Consider the following 15,557-nt stretch of genomic DNA (forward strand, 5'->3'; position numbering starts at 1 on the left):
AAAATGAAATTAATGAAAGCTGGAAACTGATTTTTAGGTATACATGTTGGAAAAATCTTTTTTATCTTCAGATTCATATAAATAAGCTGTGAATCTAATGAAATAGATGGAAATAACAGTATTTTGAGATCTCTGCTAAAGTAGTAATGCTACATAATTAAAATGCAAAACAATAAGAGAAATATTTTATCACTAAACTGTAACCAGAGCTCTGTGTGAAACCATCCATTCAGAAGACTTGTTTTTCATCAATTATTTGTTATTTATCTGATGTAAATATAAGAAGGTCTAATTAAAATGTATGACTCCTTATGCAGCTTCTTGTCATTAAGACCAATGAAAGCACTCTGAAGACCATAATGAAATAATTATGTTTGCCTTTAAGAATCCTCTTCAACAACACATGGTAGTACCACAGTAAATTAAAACATCAGGAACTAAATTTCTCTTGCATCTATTTCCATTTTCACTAATTATACCCCCAAGCTTTCCAATAGACCAGGCCCTAAAATTCTTTTGAAGCTGAAACAGCCTAAGGAACAGCAACCTTTTCATAGTAATGGACTTTGAAGAAGAAACAAAGGTAACAAAGCCCTGGAAGGATTAATATTTCAAATAGAGTTATCATGTGAAAATATGTGTTTATTTGAAAAATGGGGAAAAGATTGTTGATAAAAAGCCAAATATGTGTTCCAAGGAAACCAATACTCTGATTTAATCTCATTTAATTGCGTCACTCCTTCCTAACTTCTTTTTGTCAGAGTATTTTCTTGTTCTGCACAGAAATTCAAGTTAGTAAAAGCATAACAAACACAGTACTGCTGGGCAGTGGCAGTGTACCATGCAGTAACTGAGCTCTGCTTTCACGTTTTGGTGAAGGTGAAAACAGCCTCTGTGAATAATTGCAGTGTTCATAATGGACTCCATTTCAGGGAGAAGTGAACACCTATTTGCCCAAACTGCCTCCAGATATGCAATGTATCCTAACACACAGCTCATGCTTTAACCACAAAAGTCTTGCAGGACCTCACCAAAACACAGAGAAAGGAAAGGATTCAGATAAGGAAGAGAAAAAAAAAAAAAAACCACAGAAGGATATGAGTCAGCTCTGACTTCGTGCAGGCAGCTGAAGGCTTCTTTTCAAAACTTCAGGGAGATAATGGATCCTTCTTGGTGTGGTGTCAGAGAAGTGAATGTCGCAATACGAGCAAAACATAGAAAGATGAGCAGTTCACATACCTAACCTGCATAGCATGTGACTGTATGTGCAACTAGAAAAACACAGCTGGAATGTGCTCTCTAAATGGAGAGAGGAAGGCAGAGGTTCACGAGTGGATGAAGATTTTGGAAAAGTAGCTTGCCCTGTTAGTCCCCTGATCAAAGACACTGAAAGACATAGGTGATTTACCATTTGTTCTGCATTTTACACCTTAGTGTTCAAAGTTTGTAGTGAAATAAGAAAGATCTTTAGAAAGTCCAAGACTTTCCAGCTAACCTCTAAGGAGGATTTGACATATATCCTCATTCAGTAACTAATAAAATTTCTTCCTCAGCTGAATGAAAAGAGGAAACTCAAACAACAAAGCAATGCTAAGGATTACTCTGCAAGATGAGGGGGAAAAGGAAAAACCTCCTCAGACCAAAAGTTGAAAGGCAATAGTATGAACAATGGCTTAAAACCAAAGAAAGAACCCCCAAGCTCAGGACCTGATCTTAACAATAAAAAAGTTCACCCATGCGTGACATTTTAGCCATTCCTTTCACTTGTGCCCTAAGCCAAAACCTGCAGGCTGGTGGATCAATGAGGGTGGATCTCTGTGAAGAAGGGAAAGTTTGTAGAGAAGTTAGGACCTTTGATTAGAGCAACCCAGAGAGGAGTGCAAAATCCCGAGAGAGAGTCAAGCTTTGGGTGGCACAGGAGTTTCCCTGCGTCTAACCCGAGGTCCTGGGGGGAAGCATCTGCCTGCAGATCCACAGCCCTTGCCCAAGGGGAGGTCTGGGTGTCAGGTATCGCCAGATGGCACTGTGACACAGTTTTCCAACTCCTTTTTTTTTTGTGCGAGTGAATGTTCAGTCTTGGAAAGACAGGCAACCCTGGTCTTCTTGTGAGTTTTTGAGTAGAAGATGAGGAATTAAAGTGGCAGAGGAGCCTGTTTCCTGCCCCGGGCTCTGCCCACAGCCAGTTCCTGAGCAAAAGTGTGGAGGCTCTGAGACCCCCAAAAGCCAGGGCACAGCTGCACCCTGCCTGAACACCTCTGTCCCAAATCGGTATTTGTGAACAAGTGAAATACTTAATTCAACTCAGATGCTGTTACATTCACTTATCGTGCAAGAGCCTAGAAATCCTCTAGGTAACAGTCACCAGCTGGCAGAGGAGTGATTCTGGTGCAGGACTGGAAGATGAAGGAATTCTCGTAGGAGATCAGATACACACTTCTACGTGATATGCTGCTGTGTCATCAGCCAGCCAGGAAGAGAGGACCAGCAGAGTGGCTTAATGGCCACTTCAGGAATTACCTCAAGATGCATTCAGATTAAAAAAATAAAAAATGAAAAAATTGCAGGATTCAAGGGACTTTTGGGGTTCTTTAACTGTTTTGATGGGGTGGATTTTTGGTTTTTTTGTTGGTTTCCTTTTGATTTGTTTCGTTGGGTTTTTGTGGAGGGAGGAAAGTTTTGGTGTTTTGGTTTTGGGGAACCAGTAATTGAACTGTTTCTTCCACAGGCCCAAATGGCTTTCTATAATGCAAGCACCCACTAAAGGAAGTCTGTGTTAAATCAAACTGCGTTTTTTGTCTTCAGCTGGTGCAACACTGGTCAACCTGTTTAATTGTTCCACATCTCTGCTATGCATTTTTAAAAGAAGAATGATCCTTCTTTCTTTTCAAGAAGAAATGCTGGATGTTCATTGTGCTGAACATCCAGCACAGTGACATGCACTTTTACTGGTATTTCCTAAAAGTACCAGTACATAAGTACACTAAAGGCTCACTCATACAACAGCTCTGTCTCTGAAACCCTTATTAAAATCGAGGGTGGAGGGTTGAGTGCATTTAAGTGCTTCACTAGATAAGGCTGTAAAAGACAAAGACATCCTTAATTTGTCATTTTATTGTTCAAAGATCCTTGCTAAAAATACAATGTGAGCCTAGAGAAAAATATTATGGTTCAATGGAAAGAGATCCTCCAAACCATTAAAAGAAACTAAGCAGTGCTAAAAAAATCTCTGCTGCAAGACATTTCTCTGCTTTTTTTCTTAGGAGATGCACTTAGAGGGTAAAATATAAGTCACTGAAAGTGCATAAAACGGAAATCCTTCCAAACTATGGATGGACTCTAACATCATGTCCTTAGTGGTGAAGATCCAGAGCACTCTGAGAATTTATAAATACTCATTCAAACTTTAACCTATTAAACCTATACAAGTGTCGCCCGCATATGTATATTTAACTTACATAGTTTTATAATATTCAGTTTATATATGGTATAAGCAGGCAAAAGAAAAATCACCTTGTCCAAGGGGAACAGAAGGTATATTATATACTTTGTGTCTAGGATTCTTTAACACAGACTTGCTGGATTATATTTCCATCTCTCTTAACAAAAGTATTTGAAGAAGCTGCAAGGCTCAAACAGAACACTAAAAGAAAGTGGGGTCAGTTATATAAGGGCTAGCACTAGTTTCTTAAAAGGTTTTTTCCTACCCACTCCCAAATAAAGGGACAAAGAAGTGAACATTGTCGGAATGTGTTTCTAAACCACATGATATCCTTATCAGATTGTCATGTACAAGGGAGGTTCTCACACAGGGACCCCATGCTGGTGAGCTGACCTGTCACATGATGCAAGTTCTACGCTCCTATTCAGATTACTAAAATGAGCTGAAGAAAGCTAGATTTCCCCTCCCCCCTCCCCCCCCAAATAAGCAAAATGCAGTGACCAAAGTCACATTAATTCGCTGCCACTGGGAAAGCAATCCTGAGCAGCTGCAAATGATAAGTGAGTATATGAAGAAGACCACAATTAATATCTGCTGAGCAGACTTTATCATAGAGAAGCAAACAGAGAAGCGGAGAAACCTGTGAGTCAGCCAAAATACAAGGAAAACTCAGTTGATTTGTAAATTTATGGAAAGAGAGTAATATATTTTTATAAGCAAGTTCTACTTTGTCTCTATTTTCACTGTTGATGTTGTGAACATTGTCATTGAATTACTTTTTCATGTAGTTTGGGAGAAGTGGAGCAGTCCTGTAAACATTTTTAATATTAAATGTAGGTTTTAAATAGTATTTGATCATTCAAATATATGGCCTGTTTTAAAAAGTGCTGAGGGAGCTCTGAGATGCTCAGCATATTTGGAAATGAAGCCATGAAATGTGGATTTAGGATGCTAACTTAAAGCTACTGTTTCTGACATTCTCAACTTTTGAAACACATGTGCTCATGCAACAACAAATTAATAAAATCCCAGACCTCAGATTATTTTTAAAAAGACAGTTTAAAATCCATAGTTTTGGATGCAAATTGTTTACAGATTGCAATTAGAAGGAACAGCTAAGATTACTGTGACCAAAAAACTGCATAGAATCATTTCCACATTATATCAGTTTGTTCCTTTTATACCTGGAATATGGTTCTCATAAAAAGGTGGCAGCACTAAGACATTACTCCTGGTTTGCCTGCCAGAAAATCCAGTTTTGTTACCCTCCTGTCTATACTTTTTCCTGAAGCACAGAGAAAATGATTATTCTGTTACTTTAGGATAGTTTTGAGCATTTTGAGGCTTGTATTTTTGTGGTTGCATTTGGTTTGAAAGGGCTTGGATTTCAGCAAGAAGTGGCATGGGTCACAGTGCATGGGGACAGACTTCATGCACATGAGCAAAGGTCAAAATCAATCATAGCTTTGTATTTCCAGGCCTATTACTTTTGGCAGTTTACCCTGCCAGAAGGGGCTAAAATATTTGCCTCCCAAAAGGAGTAAACATCAATAGGGGGCAGGAATATAATCAGCTTCTCAACCACTCGGCAATGAGAAATGAGGGTAAAGGAACCCCTCTTCACTGCAGCCACTAAGCCATCTAAATGTTAGATGCAACATTTTCAGCAAAAAGTTGAAAGATTTCACAGCAGAGTGACTTGAAAAGGACAATAGGCCTATTTAGGCAATTATATTATGCAGGCTTTGTTATTAGGCAGCCCTGCTCAGCCCCAGAAAGTCTGGATAATCAAAAGTGTCCAAGTACAGGAAGGGGAAAAGTACAACCCCACCCTCCCGCACAGCCGCTGCCAGGACCTCTGGATTTGAAGGGTAAAGTCTATTTACCGAAGTTCCTTGGCCATTTTATACATCAACTGATATCCTTCCTCATGGGGCTGCGTGCTACAGCCTAGCAAAGCTCTGGAAAGCCCTCTGAAACCACAACTAATTTGGCCCCAGCCGCCCGCCCCTGTAAATTCACTGCTCAGAAGCTGCTGCCAGCCCCCCAGGCAGAAACCGTGAGGGGAGAGGGATGTTCCCCCCCGGCTCGCACGCATACCAGGGCCGGTCCCCACGGCTCAAACAGATCTGGAAACTCATCACAGCTGTGCTCTGCTTTTGAGGTCTCAATAGGACGGGGCACAGCGTGGCCGACCGCGGCAGACAGCAGTCCTTCGGAGCACAATGTCCCTTTCACAGCCCCGCTCCCAAACCTAAATGCTGGCTGTGTAACACAGCCGCACTTCATCGGCCGCGAGAAGGGCGGTATATAAATTAGACCTGAGCAAAGCCAGTCTCTTGGCGCGTTTCGGGGAGGTGGGACCGTAATCCGCCGAGCAGGGCGCCTCGCTCCCCCGAGCAAAGCCCCTCGGCTTGGCCGGGCTGCGGGGCTGCCGTGACGCACACATGGTTAACAAAAACCGCTCAGCAGTAAGTAGGGATTTAACTGGATGTGAGGATGACTAACTTCGCTGTCTGAAACACTATCTCCCTCTTTCAACTCCTTAACTTCGCCCTAACCCTCTTCAAGGCATCGCCTCAGAAGCCTGGCTTTGTTCTGACAAGTTGCACCTTTGCTGCACAGACTCATTAGGCAAGCAAGGAGTCACCCAAAGATACATTGCTTTTCCTCCAAGCTTATCCCACCCTGACTTCACCAGCGAAAGCCTCTCATCATTTTTGTCTGCAGAAGTTTTTGACAGTGGTGCGTGTCCATTAGAGTTTTCCTGTGCCAGCAGCCGAATCAGACTAACTGCATCACAGTCTACATAGAGAATAGTTTCCCCCTTTCAGTTATCCTGGAAAAAAAAAAATCCCCACACAATTTTTAAAAAATGAAATTGATCAGAAACAAACATTTTTTTTTTTATCACACATTTCAGAGCATTAAGCTAGACATATAAAAATTTAAACAAAGACTCTATCCCTTAACAAATCAGTCCTAGCCATTTAGCTGTAAAGTTTATAGATGAACTTCAAAGAAAATAACCTGGTTCAAACAGATCTTGCCTTCTGGGCACTAGCAAACACACCTGCAGCAATTTGATACTTGGGAATGCAGATTACAAGTCCTTCACTTCAAAATGTTTGTTTTTTAATTCAGAAAGATGAAAGAAAATAAAGTAGTGGGCTTTTTTTTTTTTGTGGAACACAGATGTTTCCAGTGCTTGCAGGGAATGGGAACCTGACCCAAACACCGCAATAATCCAGAATTTTGGAGGAAAACGTATGCTTTCGGGAGTCCCATCTTCATGAACTTTCTGAAAGTTAATACCTGCCAGCTCCTCTCTAGGCAAACATCTCCTACCAAACTGAAATAAGAACTGTATACTATGGGAGCCTCAACATCCCAGTGTGTTCCACTGCCATGTCCATAACTTTTGACTTCATCAATTTTTTCATGCTTCTAACCTAAGGAAATGCAGTAGGCTGCAGTCATCTACTTGATATAATTAGCTGAAACACTACATAACACCAAACAAACTTACTCTTGTTTTGGGCCTGCTCATTTGGTTTTTTGCCTGTTTAATTAATGAAGACTAATGAAGACTTTTTTTAATAGGCTTTTCCAAGGTCAGATCTCCATTCTTTGCAGCTCCTCTCTCAGGACCTGTCCTGTTCCCGCTTCCGCAGTATTTAGTTAGCTCATGTTTCACCAAAAGTTACTGGTTCTCTTTCAGTATTTGTTGCCACTGCACTACGAGGGAGTAGAATATTCTAACTTACTTAAGAAACTATAAATTACTCATTCTTGCAATCTTAACTCTTTTGTCCTCTTAAGAACTAGCCTTGTCTAATTTAATTATACCGACCTGATTTTTATCTTACAACAAAAGGCGCGAGAACAAATTACAATTAGAAGTGCAGTTGGTTCTAGTCTCGTTTCTGAGTCCACAATTTTCTTTGCAAACAAATAGTCTCATTTTAGATCTACAACAATAAAACTAGAATCGCATAAAACATAAACTCATATGAGTACAAAATCAGGGGTTTTTTTTGCGTTCTTGTAACGCACCATGCAATACACAGCGGCTAACAGTTGCATTGCAAACCCATGGCAGGTTTTTCCTCCCACAGGGGAGAGGAAAAAAATACCACACAAGTTAAGGTCATGTTTGGGTTGCGTCTTATCCTCTATTTTTACTTTGCAGACCCTCATGGACTAGAAAATTCATGATGCTGCAGGAGTGCACTAGCTTAGTGAATCGTAACAGGATTAACGTACGGAAGATGTGCTGAAGTTGAAGACCTACAGCATTCTGCCCTAAACCCTGCAATGGCAAATTTTGCCAGGATTTCAGTAGAAACCCTGATGCTGTCTGGGATTGTTACTGGCCTGCTCTGAGTTTGCACTATCCATGTACTATTCCCTCAACAACCATTTACCTTTTACTCTACAATCACGTTTCTATCAAAGCAATATTTCTAAGGCCTAAGGCAATGGCTGCAGGTGTACTGGTGGTTTTTTGCAGAGCCAAAAATTAAACAACAAATTAGACCAAAAAAACCCCTATCATATGTCTAACAATTATAAAATTTGATTATTATTACATCAAATCACAGAAGTCTTCTTAAAAATGGAGAATCAGGAAATGCCAAAGTTAGAATTAAACATTGCTATCCTTGTATTTATAAGCACTGGAGCAATCTTTAAACTAATAAAAGCTTTCTGGACAACAAAAATTCTCGTTCTGTCATATTTTCATGAGATGCAAGATAAAAATCTTACACTTTAAGAGAATTTTAATATTTCATAATCAATTTATATATTTACTCATGCATAAACTGCTTATACTTTCTTCAAAACTGAAAACAAAATTTGCTCTAAGATTTCAAACAGAAATCTTAATTTAGACTCACTTTAACGAAATTGTTTTTCCACATTTCTATACCATTAACTTTCACAGTTCAAATTACAACCACTGTATTATAATTCAGGTTTCAGCCTGATTTTAAATTCCCATGCAGTGAAGATTAATCCTACTGCTTACAAAGTTACAAGACTGGATTCCTGAATGCATTTTCCTGTGTTTTTATTTACTCTTGTTAATATGCGTTTCTTTGATTAGCTAAACTTTCCTGTTATCAACACTTGTCTCTTATCACAGGCCCTAGGCAAATGACATATTTACCACTCATTCCATTCTGATAAGGGTAATCCTGTGTTTAACTTGCCCAAGAACAAACACCATATATTTTGTTTTTAAGAATCCTGCTTCTAGGTATTAAGAACATACAAGAGAAAGAGCAGGACATTTTAAAGCCAGGAGTTATTTAAAGAGTATTTTGCAAGTGTAAGCTTTTAACGACAGTATATATGTCCCCTACTCCAGGAAAGTTTATTTAATTCCAAGTTTCCGCAATATCACCACTGAAGTTATACTAAAGTTTAAACCATGAAAAGAGGAAAACGCGTTTTCAGTAAAACATCTGGTTTGGATTTTTATTTTTGCTAACCAAAGCTCTCCCATAGCTAGTAACACTATTTTGAAGCAAAAGCTTTGTTTTATATTTTGTTTGAAGCATTTTGAAAAGAGTGCGAAGAAAATAAATATCCTATTCTGAACTTCACAGTCTCCTTTTAATTGTAAGGACATCAAAACATTTTCAGTGTTGTAGGCTGCTAGTCACTGATTTTTACAATTCTGTTTTCATTACTCAACCCACACAAATGTCATATGGTGTCTGAAAACTTTTGAGCCGAGTGAAACACACTGTTCAACCAAACACTTTTAAATTTATTTTTCAATTACCTACTCCACCCCTTTGAAATGTCAAAGGGAGCTCTTCTAGTTCCTAGTTAACTTTTTAACATAATGCAAACCAGAAATTTCCAACGGCATTATATAGTTAATGGTGTACTGAAGTGTTCGAGAGCGTGCTAAAAACATTTTGATAGATAGCCAAGTCATTTATCTAAATCACCGTCAGAGCAGTGAAGCATCCTGCAAGCTTTTAAGCATAGCATAAGGTGATGTTTTCTGGCACTTTTTGTCATTTCTCAAACTTGAAACTGGGGTGTTAAAATATCGCTATTGTTTATCATCTATATATTTCAGCAACAAATCAAGACCCTTGTAACATAGTGACACATTTTCAGAAGTGTCCTACTACTAACTCTCACTCCTCTCTTTAACAGTGCATCGCTGTCTGAATCTGAAAGGTACAGAAATAATTGATGGTTAAACTCAAAGGGTGTTCACAGTAAGTAGTTTTCTAGCAAAACAGCAACTTCTTAGAGCAACAAAGTGAAGAAGAAAGGTGGCAGCAAGGTCAGTACAAAGAAATATTGCCTTTTCTTCGGAAACTTATAACTACTGTCTGATTTTTGGAATGGCACCTACCCACTGCAATTCCACATCTTTGCAAGAACTGTAGAGATCAATATTTTAATTGCTTGTCTGCTCTGCTAAAATGCACTTCAAGACAACATGCATCCTGATTAGCAAATGTACTACAAAATTAGATTAAGGAGGGGGAAAAGAAAAAGCTACCACAGAGATGTTATGTAAATTTGTTTTTCACCGGTTGGAGTTTTGCAAGTACTTGCTGTATTACATTACGATTTTATGTGTTCCTGTTTGGCTCCACAACTGTTGTTAGGATCAATATGCCACACGAGAAGGGATAAACAGAAAGAAGTCCCGTGCTTCTTTCGTTTTTCCTTTCTTGCCAAAAGGAGAAATAAAAAAAAAGCTTGCAAACCACATTTTGCACAAAAACTCACCCCACCCCTCATTACCTCTGCGCTTAATTACCACTTTCTTTTTTAAATACATGCAAGTAAATAAATAAAATAAATAACAACAACAACAATTATAATAATAGTAATTGCTTTAAAGTGGAAAAATAACAGTTGGGACCTACATTGAGCACTGTGCCGGTGTTGCCACTCTGTTTGTGCCAATCCACTGAAGCATGCTTTGAGAGCCTTCTCCTGGAGCATGCAGGAAGACGGACTCGCAGTGTAGAAATCCAGCATCTGAGCAGGGCTCACTGCTAGAACGTCCATACAGTCAAACATGATTCCCCCTGCACAGAATGCCTGCAAAAGTGCTTTCCTCTAGGTGTGGAGGAAAATGGCACATAAAAGTACACCCAACTCCATCAAACTCTGCCCCTTTTTTGGCACGTAGGCTGTTGGTCTTTTTCCCAGACCAGAATCATGAATTATGACAGACAACACAGCTAAAAGCCTGTAATTGATCCAAATGATCATTTACCATTTTCCAGGCTGCCCAGCCAATCCAGCAAGATGGGGGGATGCGAGCTGCATTCCAAGTTTTAGCTACCATCAATTTCCCCCCAAAATTTCTTGAGAGTCAGTCCAGCTCCTGGGGCGCTCGCCGGGTGTGTGCCGCGTCCCACGCCGTGCCAATCGCCCACCTCCCCGGGATAAAACAGCTCCGGTGGAGGCTCGGGATCCCCCTCGGCCGTGAATAGATGCTTCTGCCTCTGAACAGCTCACTTCCTACTACTTGTGTCACAGGGAATGAAAGATTGAATTGCCTAATATATGCGAGTGAACTTTCCGTGAACCCTTCCCAGGCTGCTAACCTTCAAATGACCCAAGCGGTCTGACATCACCAGCTCCCAGGATTCTCACACGCCTTCACAACTCCCAGCAGCCCTGCAAAAAAGCCAGGCAGGCAGGCGGGCGGGCAGGCAAAGGCGAGCCCCAGCCCTGCCGGAGTCGCCCCGCGGCCGCCGAGCGGGCGGGTGCGGACGGGGAGCGCAACTTACGAAAAGATCCAAAATAATAAAGTAATTAAAAATAAAATAAAATAAAAAAAGCCAAAGAAAACAACGAGGAGGAGGGGAAGGGGGTGGGAAGTAAAACAGCGGTGTTTTCAGCGGTTGCAGGGAATGGAGAATTCGAAAATTCCAGCTCAATTTGCTGAAAGTTCTGTGCCCCCCTCCCTCCCTCACACACACACATTCCTTTCCTCCCCGGAGAGGCCGCGAGCGAGGCGCAGGCGCTGCCGCTGTTCCACAGCCAGGGATACGGGCTTCGCCCCAGCTGCTGGGCTGGCGGGCCGGCCTTGCGAGCAGCCTCATCCTGGCGATTCCCCGGCACACGCCAGCGGGGACCCGCTCGGTGCCACCCGCGGGGACCGCTCGGTGCCGCCCGCGGGGCCTGCGGCCGGGGCCAGCCCCGCTCCCAGCGGGGAACCGCAGGGGCCCGTCCCTCCCGGCCGGGGGGTGGGGAGGGCGGCCAGGCCCCATCTCTCCGCGCCTTCCATCTCTCCGCACCATCCATCCCTCCGCACCATCCGTCCTTCGCCCTGGCTCCTAAGTCACCCAGCGCTCCCTGGCTTCCCCGATGGGCCAGATTTGGCACTGCCCGGGAGGGTCTGTCCCCACTACCGAGCCCAAGGCAGGAAGCAGCCACGCATCCCCTCTTCTCCGTCCCCAGCCCCGCCGCCGCCGGGTCCTGCCTGTCTCTGATTAGCAGAGAGGGGCTGGGGCCGCTCGTGTGGCCCCGGAGGAGCTGTATCAGCTTTCAGAGGGCTAATGAGCCCCAGCTCCCCGGGAGGGGAGAAAGGCCACGGGCTAATCCACGGGGAACAGGACCCAGCCCATGGTGCTGAGCGGGGAGACCTCCCTGGGGCGGGCGGCCCCGGCCAAGCCCTCACAGCCGCTCCGAAGGCAAGGGGCCGCTCCTACCCGCTACGGTCTGTGCTAAACCACACTGCCGACAGCCCTCCCTCACTCCCTCATGGCCGGTCTAGGTGTCAAAGGCTTCCCAAGCCTGTGGCCGCAATGCCTCGGCCAGCCCAGTGCGGGCCCACCACTTGCATGAAGCCAGCAGAGAGCTCGGTGCTTTTCAGGGAGGTAATTACCCTCTCCCAAATCTTGCTCACCGAGAAAGACTCCAGGGAGGCTTCCACCAGTTCTTATTCCTATGGACAATTTAAACATTAAAAACAACAGCCTGGAAACACTCCATCCGCCCCAGTGGGAAGAACATGAGCTCAATAACCACATGCATGCTTTTATTTTAAAATAAGCCAAGCCACCTCAGCCCCAGCAGCGAGCATCATCCAGGAGCAAGTCACGCAGGAGCCTCGCTTCCCCGCTCCAAAGCAAGCTCAGGTGCAGAAACTAGAAAGTGGAACACTTGATTATTGCTCATTTCTTGCGAAGCCCAAGCCAGGAGTCGGGCAGAGAGGGGCACGCTGAGCAGGCATGGCACACCACTGGCGACCGTAAAGAAATGCTGGAGAGAGACTCACCCTGGGACCTGCGCAGCCACTTTAATGGATGTGGTGTCCCCTCTCCACAAAAAGTCCTTTGATGAACCGAAAGCTCTCTGACAATGCCTGCAGATTGTATTAACAAAACTTTTCACACAGATTCAAGAATTTACAAAAAAGCCCCAAACCACAAAACAAATCCCCCACACAGCACACGCACTTGTTCCCTGAAACTGATATACCCACATTGAAAACCAGCGGCCAGCAAAAAGACCTGCTGCAATCTGGAAGAGAATCCTTTTGAAGAGATTAAAACAAAAGCTTTTCTTAGCCTCCTTCCCCCCTCAGTGGGAGAGCTGTAGCTGTCCCTGCAGCAGGCAGCCTCTCTTTCCCTCTTCCCTTCAGGCAGAAGAGTTACAAATGCTGGAGTTTAACAGCGTCTTTTTAAAGGACTTTTTAAGGACTTTCTCAGCCCTTTGGGGTGTCCTCCCCCAGCCTGAACTCCTGCAGTTGAAGAAGCCCCTGACACTCTCTAATCTAAAATTTATGCACAGCATACACTTACTGAAAAAGCCATCCTTCAGGGAAGGCTTGTTTAAACTATTTCAGCACAGCAAAACAGTGTTTGTTGCATTAAAATAGCCAAGTGGAAAAGTGGCTAAACTTTTTTTTTTTTTTTTTTTTTTTTTTTTTAACTTGGCTGGCTACATTGCTACAGTTTTGTTTGGAATAGCAAAGCTAAATTAACAGACAGTTATTTTCTAACCAGACGACACAGGATGCACGAGAAATTTGGAATACGTAATGTATCACCACAAAAATAACTGGAAAGGATGACACAAAACACAGTATGTTTTTTTCAGTCTCCAATTTAGGGAGAAAACAGCTTTTTGCGAGGACCAGGGTTCTTGGAACAGTTTAAGCTTATGCCAAGAAAAACATGTTGCCTATGTGAGTTAAAAGTAAACAACCAAACAGAAATACAGTTATGTTTATCCCATTAGCAGTCTTACTATACCGTATTCAAAAATAATACCTGTTGGTTGTACCTCAAAATGTAGAGTGGCAACTTCTGAAAGTAAATGTCGGGAAGTGACACTTAAGTGTGTACAAATTGGAAAAAGATTGCTTTTTCTCACTATATCAAAATGAGCCAGGTAGCTCATCATGCTTTGTCACAAATAATAGTTGCACTAATGCTTATTTTTATTACTAAATGCACATGTAATTTGAAAATTCCTCAAATAACTCAATGGTTTACTCACTCACTATTTCTACAATATAGTAACATATTCATCTCTAATTTCACTTTGAAATAGCACAATACTTATTTTTCTTCAACAGAGTATTAGGAAAAGCTGCATTCATAAATGGGGAGTATTTTCTAACTTAGATCAGAACTAATCATAATTATTGGGCAAACTAATAGTCCTCTAGTTAAATGTAATGAAACCTTAAGTATTGCCATGTATTTTAAATGCCTACCCAGCACCCACAGAGGTGCAAGGAGGCAAAACTCTGCAATATCTTTGACTTTGTCCATGCAAAGAAATTGTGGTTTCACATCAGTGCTTTGATCTGTTTTCTCTCAGACTGTGATAGCAGAAACTTTACAATAAACATATTCTTAGCTATAAGTGAAATAAAAAGCACAAGTTCAAGTCAGAAATCTATTTCCTCTGGTGTTACTGTATATTTGTCAGTGTGACATAGCACATTTGAAACCCATAATCATAAAACAAAAATTTACAGCCAAGGTTTAGGGTCTACATCTGTTTCTCTGGTTTTTGTACTGCAATTACCCACTGGACAATTCAGAAAGCAGCACTATGAATCATGTACTGCACACATGGTTGTGCTGGTCACTTTTTTGTTAGTACAAGAGGCTGAGGATGCCATAATGTGCTTCACTGAGAGAGAGAGAGCATTAACTAGAATTAGGATGAGTGCACCAGGCTCTCTAATAAAAATGACTTTACTAGAAGCAGCAGAGCACTTCTGGAACATTACAGGCATATTTATAGGATGGAAAAATTAAGAAGTGCATGCAGAAATTCTCCCCAACTAGGTATCTCAAGGGAAGCAGACTTTTTTTCTCTTTTGCATGCATTTTACTATTAATCAAATGTAGCACTCTCTTGAAACAGTTTTGACAGCAGAGTAAATGGTTACTAGTGAATGATGTGTGTGTTTAAGCAGTGAAAGCAGAGACAAAGTGATGTTTTCTTCTACTCCCTAGGCAAGGGCTGACACTGAGCTTGCTGCCTCAGCTTTGATACTCACAGATTCCTTTGTGTCAGTTGCTGGGAGAATCACTGGCAGTTCACTAACCCTGCCTCACACACAGGGGCTTTGATTTTTACCTCTTCATTGACGATAGATGTTAATATGAAACAGTACTTGCCTGCCTTGGCATTTTTTTTTTCCCCTCCCACCAACTGGTGATACAAATCTGAAAAATCTGAAAACCTGAATTCCCTTTCCACTACATGCAGATTTTAGTGTTGAAGGATGTTTTCTTCATGTCTCAAGCACGTGAATGATGTCAAAAGATTATGGGGAAGAAAATCAGTAGGTCACAAGAGAATGGCTCAGAATTTAAAACTCTAAGGTAGTCCTAGGAAATGCCTATCAATTGTGAGCAAGAATTGCCCTGAAGAAAGTAAAACAGTAAAATTACTGGCATGAAATGGTACAAATGACATGGAAAAAAACATGAAATACAGTGAAATTAAGTAAAAAAGGGTTTCTTCAGTCTGCTATATGCTACTATGCACAGCTTGCAATGACCGAAACAGGAATTTGCACTAACAGGAAGAATTATTTCAGGCCTGAAATACAACAGCAACTGGCAAAAGACAACTCAGTGCAGAGCAGTAT

General features: G+C 41.9%; 1 protein-coding gene across 5 annotated transcripts in view; it reads right to left on the reverse strand.

Annotated features, from left to right (window-relative positions):
• The window catches only part of RARB (retinoic acid receptor beta), a 316,522-nt gene that overhangs the window by 79,356 nt on the left and 221,609 nt on the right, over window positions 1–15,557 (reverse strand). The window contains exon 4 of one of the 5 annotated variants that reach the window (XM_056486006.1): window positions 12,717–12,803. The exons of 2 other annotated variants lie outside the window; for them this stretch is intronic. In XM_056486006.1, the coding sequence (XP_056341981.1) occupies window positions 12,717–12,803 (87 nt within the window). Of the gene's footprint in view, window positions 1–10,347; window positions 11,011–12,716; window positions 12,804–15,557 lie in introns of those variants that run through there. 2 more of the 5 variants (XM_056486009.1, XM_056486011.1) reach the window with 2 other exon arrangements.

The sequence above is a fragment of the Oenanthe melanoleuca genome, chromosome 2 (genome assembly GCF_029582105.1).
Source record: "Oenanthe melanoleuca isolate GR-GAL-2019-014 chromosome 2, OMel1.0, whole genome shotgun sequence".
NCBI lineage: Eukaryota > Metazoa > Chordata > Aves > Passeriformes > Muscicapidae > Oenanthe > Oenanthe melanoleuca.